The sequence below is a fragment of the Panicum virgatum genome, chromosome 3N (assembly GCF_016808335.1).
Source record: "Panicum virgatum strain AP13 chromosome 3N, P.virgatum_v5, whole genome shotgun sequence".
Taxonomy (NCBI): Eukaryota; Viridiplantae; Streptophyta; class Magnoliopsida; order Poales; family Poaceae; genus Panicum; species Panicum virgatum.
In genome coordinates, this window is record NC_053147.1 from 29,002,919 (window position 1) to 29,010,432 (window position 7,514).

Below are 7,514 nucleotides of genomic sequence, written 5' to 3' on the forward strand. Positions count from 1 at the left end.
CGGCCTAGCAACCCCGTGTCGGGCCGCTTATAGGCCCCGGTCGTACGAGCAGTCAGGACTCAGGAGGAATCGGGATAAGCTTGTGGAGAGCAAAAAAAAAAGAAATAAAAGGTGGTCGTCAGAATAGCATTTGCTGACAGGTGGGGCCGCGCGGGCTCTCGCCGTCCGGTGGCCCGGGGGTCGGGGGATACGTCTGGACGAGGTCGCGGGGAGGACGGAGCGGATTGCGAACATGTGCAGGGACCGCGCCCCCACATTCGTGGGGCCCACGACCTTTCCGGGCGGGGATTGGCCAGCTGCTCCGCCGGGCCCCGGCCCCACCGCACAGCCCCGCCCGAGCTGACACCAGGAACAAGAAAAGGGCGGCCGCTATTAAACCGCCCCCCTCCGCTGGCTGAGCACAGCGACCAGAGGCCGCCGCGAGAGACCAGAGACAGCAGCAAAGCCTCTGCTCCTCCGTCTCTGCCCTTCTCCTGTTCTTCCTCCTCCTCCTCCATTGCTGCCGCTGCCCTCCGAGCTTCTCGCCGCCGCAGTCTCAGCACGTTACGGCACAGAAGCCGAGCAGCATCAGGGAGAAGGCGATGGAGGTGGAGGCGATGCTGGAGGACGACGTGTTCTTCGCCGAGCTCAGCAAGCGGATATCGCTGCTCATCACCGACGACGACGAGGGCGCCGACTTCGCCGCCGCCGCGCAGTTCATCCCCGCCGCCGCCGCGCCCCTCACGGTGAGCCGCCCCACGCTCCTCCCCGTCTCCTCCCATCACCAGGCATGTGCATGCACGTGTGGTGGGCTGGTGGCTCGTCAGGGTCGGTTCAGGTCCAGGCCCAGCCGCCCGGGCCAGCTTAGCTTCTGTTGCGTTCCCGGAGCTTCTCGGTGGTTAGTTGGTTGGTGCGGAGTGCAGACCACACACACACCACCCCAACACATGCCCGCCCGCACCTGCACTCGCACACCACCTCACCAAACCGAACCGAACACACCAAACGCCATGTCGCCAGGACGGCAGGACCGCTCCTCTGCCCCCCCCCCCCCCCACCAACCCAACCCAGCCCAATCCGCAGCGGAGCAGGACGAAGAAAGAGGGCATCCCGATCATGGCCTACTTGGGGTATCCGCAGCCTCGATCAACTAGCATCCGAGCACCACCGGGTGTCGTGCATCTGGGGTATCTCCGGGGCACTTGCGCAGAATTTTCGGAGGATAAGCACAAGATTGGAGCTAGAGCTACTCGCAACAAGCGCAGGTGTATCTCTCGTGCAGTGGTCGTAGTACGTCAGCGAGCGCCTATCGAATTGGGGAGAGGAAACAAGGGCCGTGTTTAGATGTTTTGTAAAAAATTTTGCGATAAAATCTTGCTAATTTGAAGTACTAAATGAAGTTTATTTACAAAAACTTTTTATACAGATGGGTTGTAAATCGCGAGACGAATCAAATGATGCTAATTAATTCATGATTAATTAATAATTAGCGGATGGTTACCGTAGCATCACTATTACAAATCATGGATTAAGTAGGCTCATTAGATTCGTCTCGCGATTTACAGTCCATTTATGCAAAAAAATTTATAAATAGACTTTATTTAGTACTCCATGTATGTGTCGGAACATTTGATGTGATGTTTTTTTTATTTACGAGGTGCTTAGGCTGCTCACTCTGCTAGTGAACTAGCACTGCCTGCCTAGTGCCTACTGCTACGGGTGGACGGGGGCCACTTGAATTTCGAGGGCCCCGGGTGGAAACTGTGGAGACTCCTTTGAGCAGAAACCGCGCGAATTCCGTCTGAATCTCGAGCGAACCTTTCAGTTTCTTTGAAATCCCAGCGTCGGCCGTGTAAAAGGAACTGTTTCTGTCGGCCGTGCATGTTTGTGGGTAGCAACACGTAATTCCTCCCAGTTGAGTACAGTAGAAGCATGCTGTCTACAGTGTGTTAAACTGGACACCGATTGATCATTGATCGCAACGGGTCCATGACAGCAGCAGCAGCAGCCGTAATGGCACAGGCACAGCTAATCTTCTCCCAGGCATGAGCTTGCTAGCCCGGCAGGCCGGGCGAGCCCCAGTCCCCAGTCCCCACCCCAGCACGCCCGTGATGTGCACTGGCGTTTGCTGGGAGCCAGCGGCCGGTGTCACTTTCCTTGGCCATTCCTGAATTAGAAACTTGCAAGCTACGCCTTCCCACCACCGCCGCCACCGCGACGCATCGCATGGCTATCCCCGCCGCCGCGCTTGCGCCCCCGACCCCTGTGCTCAGTGGCTCCAAACCTCAGTTAATCACTAATCACCCAGCTTAATTATGCCCCCTCCTCTCTCCCACTCACGTACGGACACGGCGCCCGATTGCAATTAGCATGGGCCCCATGCACTTGATTAAGTTAATTGTTATTGGTGGTCACGTACCCCTCCTGCTGTGCCTCCTCCCTGCATGATTGCCAAGAATAATCATTCGCTCCTTTCAGAAAAAGAAAAGAATAATCACCTGCTTTCTCTCTCTCTTTGTTTCCCGAGCCTTTTTGCGATCGGGGAGTTAGCCATCGACGTTGCTTGGAGCCTTGGATCAGACGTTTTTTATTATTGCTTGCACACAACACCCCGCCCGTCATCATGGCATTGCCATGCATGCGACCCGTGCCGGCCGGCCGGCCGGCCGTCGCTGTTGGCAGTTGCTAGCCTCTCCGGCGGGGCCGGCGTCCACCCGTGGCAAGATCCGGCGCCGAGACCTTGGCATGCACGCAAGTGGGCCATGAGTTATGTTCCTGCCTGCCTAGTTGCTGCTCCATCGATCCTGCACAGCTATCGGCCCCTGATGGTTTCCATTATTTCCGGGGTTTTTTTATAGATTTATTTTGATAAAGTTTTGCCGTGATCACATCGCGTCATGTGCGAGCACCACCTCGACACGACCATCCAGCGAAAAAACGATCTCGCCTGACTGATTGGTTGGCTCCGCGCAGGGGTTCGCGTCGCTCGGCCATGTGCCGCCGCGGCAGCAGCAGGGGGGAGGCGCGTCGTTGCTGGCGCCACCGCCCTACACGTTGTACCACCACCACCACCACGGCGCCAGCTACGGCGGGGACAGCGCCGCCCTGGCGGCGGCGTGGCAGCAGCAGCAGCAGCAGCAGCATGGCAGCAAAGGCACCGGCGTGTTCATCCCGCGGTCCACGCCCGGGGCCGCGCACCCCAAGAAGAAGAGCAAGAACAGGGGCGGCGCCGCCGCCAAGGCCGCGCGGGCGGCGCAGGCCGGCGCCAACGCCCTGGCCGCCGGCGGGCCCGCCAAGAAGCGCGCCTGATCTGAACCTCTCGTCATCACCATGAATGAATCAAAAACAAGGAAAAAAAAGCACAACTAACTCCAGGTGCAGTGCAACGACAGTGCCAGCGGGACCGGACCGACCGGATTAGTTAATCTGTTTAATTAATTATAATTAATTATTAATTTAAGTTATTATTACCGCCGTTATTACATGGTAAATAATAAGCCACGGTTGCTTCCACCCCGCGGGTCCAAAATGTATAATGTGAGCCCAAAGGGTGGGAGGAACATGGGGCGGGGGCGCCGCCGCACAAATAATCTGTGTGTATAGTGAGCTGGTGGTGCCGTAGTTTCTTTTTTTTTATAATCGGGCGATTTATTAATTATTTTCTATTTCTTTCTTCCAACCATTTTTGTAAGATGATGAAGAAGTGAATTCGATTGGTGTACTACTATACTACTAGTGCTGGAAGAGAGTGGAAATGTCAATGAGCAAATGATTGGTGCCGCTTGATGCCTCGCCCTGCGTGCTGATCCCCTTTCTTTTTTTTTTGTCCCTCCTCTCTTTTGTGCCCGACGCGAGGGGGAGGGAATGGAATCGCGCGGATCGTGCGTGCGTGCGTGGATTCTTGGGACAACGCATCCAGATCTGGAAGTGGAATCGCGAGCTGCCGGCCGTGTCCCCCTGCGCGACATGGGAACCTGTGCGGCGGGTTGGTTGGTGACGTACGCTGCTGTCCCTCTCCTGGGCTCCCCCTCCCCACAGGCCACACAGCCAGTCAGCCACAGCTCGTGCGGCGGCCTGCCCGCCGAGTTTTAGGCTACCGGCACGGCACAGTAGTAGATCTGCGGATGGGTCCGTCCGTGCCGGTGCGGCGGGGTCTCCGGATTCGATCGAGGTCAACAGTTGTCGGGAGATGCCTCGGTTACGTGCGGGCAGCGAAGTACTAGGTGGAGGCGCGCGCGCTTTGGCCTCGCCGGCGGCATGTGTCGATCGTCACTGGCCGGCAATTGCGGCATGCGCACGTAGCGGCAGCTGGATCGAGTCGAGCTTTCGCTTCATGGGGGAGGGGAGGGGCATCGTCACGGCCGGCTCTTGAGCGATCGGATCGACGACGTGGCTGCGGGGATCAGGTCATTATCGCAAGGATTTGCCACTGATGAATTTGCGAGAGAAAAATGCGTCTAACCTCATTTTCAATAGTATAGCAGAGACACGAGAGGATGAGCCCAGGGAAAAGAGAACCAACCGCCGTGACCAAGATGAGCCCAGGGCAAACATCACCCACCGCCCTGAAAGCTGGGGAATGTTTTCTTCAACAAAAAATGTACCTGCACTTTTTCTTTTTCGCTGGCTTTGCACGAGAAAGAAGATTCGTGGCTCGGACCATGTGATTGGGTGATTGGTCGGTTTCCCATGCAGGCTGCAGGCATGTGATGTCTGTGTGGATTGGGTCGGTTCTTGGGGACTCATATTCCGGCTTCCTCCAGTTGGGCTGTGCCAGGCCTTAAATGAGCACGACCTTCTTTCTTGCCCACTATGCCAGTCCAATTGACATAGTCGGGCTACGTGTGGCTTTTCTTTTCTGGACCAGACCTCCCGGTGCCCCGGCCTTGGGCTGGGCTGAGATGAGCTGGTATTATTATTATTATTTTTTGAGAGTAGCTGGTCTTATTGATTGCACTAGGCAACGGCAGCTGAGGATTCTTTTTTTTTTCCTGTCGGGTCCAATATCAGCTGAGGTGACATCCATCCACCTGCTGCTGCTCGTCCGGCCTGGTTGGTGGATCCACATCACGCAAATTGAGTGGCATCTGGCGCCGCCGATCTTTGGAGTTTGGACGCAACCTACCAGAGAGTGAAATTGAGGCCCGTTTAGTTCCCAAAATTTTTCCTATCCGCCACATCAAATCTTTCGACATATGCATGAAATATTAAATATAGTTGAAAAAATAACTAATTACACAGTCTAACTGATTAGCATGAGATAAATCTTTTAAGCCTAATTAGTTTATGATTAGACATTATTTGTCAAATAACAACGAAACGTACTACAGTAATTTTTCACCCTACTTTTCACAAACTAAACGCGGCCTGAATTCCAATTGTTACATCCCGTTCCACGATATCCACCTTTTTGTGTTCTCTGTATGATAACTTGGACGTGTGTGCGTATATCTTTTACATGCAAACACGGGAGTACTCGTCGCCATGACTCGCCACTACATGACGCGGTGACACTTTTACTTACCATACTGTATACATCGTATCCCCAACGCGTACGCGGTGCGTACGCCCACGTGACGCTGGCGTGGTACGCCACGCCCCACGCCGTGCAGTCCGCTGGGAGTCGAGACAACAACGACCCCAACGATTACGGGGAGGGTCGGAGGGGTATTTCTTAGATGGCGCACGTGCGCTGTTACCCTCGCACGGTTCGTCTTCGCCGCCGGCCACCGGAGCTTGTCCGAGGTCGCTGGCGGCCGCGGACGGTGGGAGAAGCTGGCGGGCCGGTGTAGCAGGAGCAGGAAGAAGAGAGAGGAAAGCCAGATGAGAGAACGAAAAAGAAAGAAAATGAAGATAAACAGTGGAGGGGGCTCGTTCGATACAACTGGTAATGACGAACGCGCGGCCCTCCCGTACGTGGCCGCGGATCAAAATGGAATGTGGTCGTACGCGTCGATAAAATCAAAATGTATACGGGTGGGCGACCTGTAAATGAACCGGTCCCCAGACCGTGCAGTCCGTTGCGAGTTGACAACGAGACCCATCTCGCTCGTCTCAGGACGTGGCGTTATTCATTAATCATTATAGCACCCGCAGGCAATTTTTTTTTTGATGGTCAGGTTGATAGATCTACCACCCAGCGAACCATGAACACGAATATAATGCGACCACTTGCACAAAGGCAAAGCCAACCCCTTGAGAACAAACTAGGTGGTCCACGGACCACAGCGAGCAGGTCGCGGAACTAACGGCGCCATAATGAGCACGGTACAGGTCCCGACTGGTACATCGCGTCACCCCCCTTGCAATTCTTTCGCGACGACAAGGCACCTTTTTTTTTTTTTTGCTCCTGCGCGTAAAGCTGTCCCGTAACCCCCGGCCCCCGCGCAAGTGACGTGATCACGCGATTAGGGAGGACATCGGTAGCCGGTGCCATTCCTTCCCCCGGTTCACACTTTATATTTGACAGGGAGCGTGGGCACTCGGTGCTCGGTGCGCCCTTTTTTTTTTCCTGAGATGGGGGAACCTCCGCACCTGCACTCGATGCCGATACCATTCTCCATTTTTTTTTGCGATAAATACCATTCTCCATTTGACAACATGAAAACAGGAGGAACGTCCTTTTTCTACGATGGCCGGCTCAACAACAAGAATTGCGCCCCGAGGTACAAAGCGTGCTTTCCCTGTGCTTGCAGAGAAGTTTTTTTAACGCCTTACTTTTTTTTTGACGCTCGGGGGTCGTACCTGTGCACGGTCCGCGGTCAGCCGATCACCATTCACCGACCGCGATCTGCCGAACTTCAAATCCTTTCCATTCCGCCTACATGCAAGAAATGAAGAAACGCTCGCCAACCGGCCTGTCACCGTACGGCTACGGCCACCGAAACTCGCCCCCGTCCGGTCCAGCCGGGCCCCAACCAACCCCAGACCTACCGCATCCACCCCATGAATGCGAGAGGACCAACCGGGGCGGAAGGTACCCAATCTCCTCCAGCTCGTATGGAAAAGAAGTACGAGCCACTTCATGCCTGCCAGCCATACTCATTCCACCGCCGTGTCTCTTTGGCTTGGAAGCGGCAGCCCGACACAGGCACACAGCCGCCGCGCTCCGGCGCCACCTGCCGCGCACCATTCGCGCGGGGATTGCCAGGTCAGGAGGGTGGCCCGGGCGCGAGCGCGCAGGTGGCGCGCCGCACCGCGCGGGGAGGAGAGAGGCCTTGTTTGTTTGCCATGATAGACCACGGCTACGCTAGGAATAGTAATATTTGACTGCTAATTACGATATTAAACAAAGTCAGTTTATAAAATCAACTTCAGAACCCCGTTCTGGTGACTCTGAAGTATTATTGTAGTAAATCATCGATTAATTATCGTCATTAGATTCGTTGCGAAAAGTTACATTATTCCTAAAATTTTTTACAAATAGACTTCATTTAATATACTACACCTGAGAGATTTTTTTTTCAAAAAACATGAGCGCTAGAATTTGTAGAATGCCAAACCAGACCAGAGAAGCGGGGGGTGGAATGCATGGA

The 7,514-nt window shown here is 54.8% G+C and overlaps 1 protein-coding gene across 1 annotated transcript; it reads left to right on the forward strand.

Annotated features, from left to right (window-relative positions):
- Positions 1-384: 384 nt before the first annotated feature.
- LOC120665575 lies at positions 385-3,759 on the forward strand. Its single transcript, XM_039945174.1, has 2 exons — positions 385-725; positions 2,953-3,759. The coding sequence occupies exons 1-2, from the start codon at positions 582-584 to the stop codon at positions 3,286-3,288; spliced, it is 480 nt and encodes a 159-aa protein (XP_039801108.1). The 5' UTR covers positions 385-581; the 3' UTR covers positions 3,289-3,759.
- The last annotated feature ends 3,755 nt before the right edge of the window (positions 3,760-7,514 follow it).

What these genes read in the sequence shown, in the direction of transcription:
- LOC120665575 (XM_039945174.1), top strand. Translation starts at nt 582, where the DNA reads ATGGAGGTGGAGGCGATGCTGGAGGACGACGTGTTCTTCGCCGAGCTC. An exon ending in CCGCCGCCGCGCCCCTCACG is followed by an intron (nt 726 to 2,952) that starts GTGAGCCGCCCC and finishes GGCTCCGCGCAG; the next exon opens with GGGTTCGCGTCGCTCGGCCA.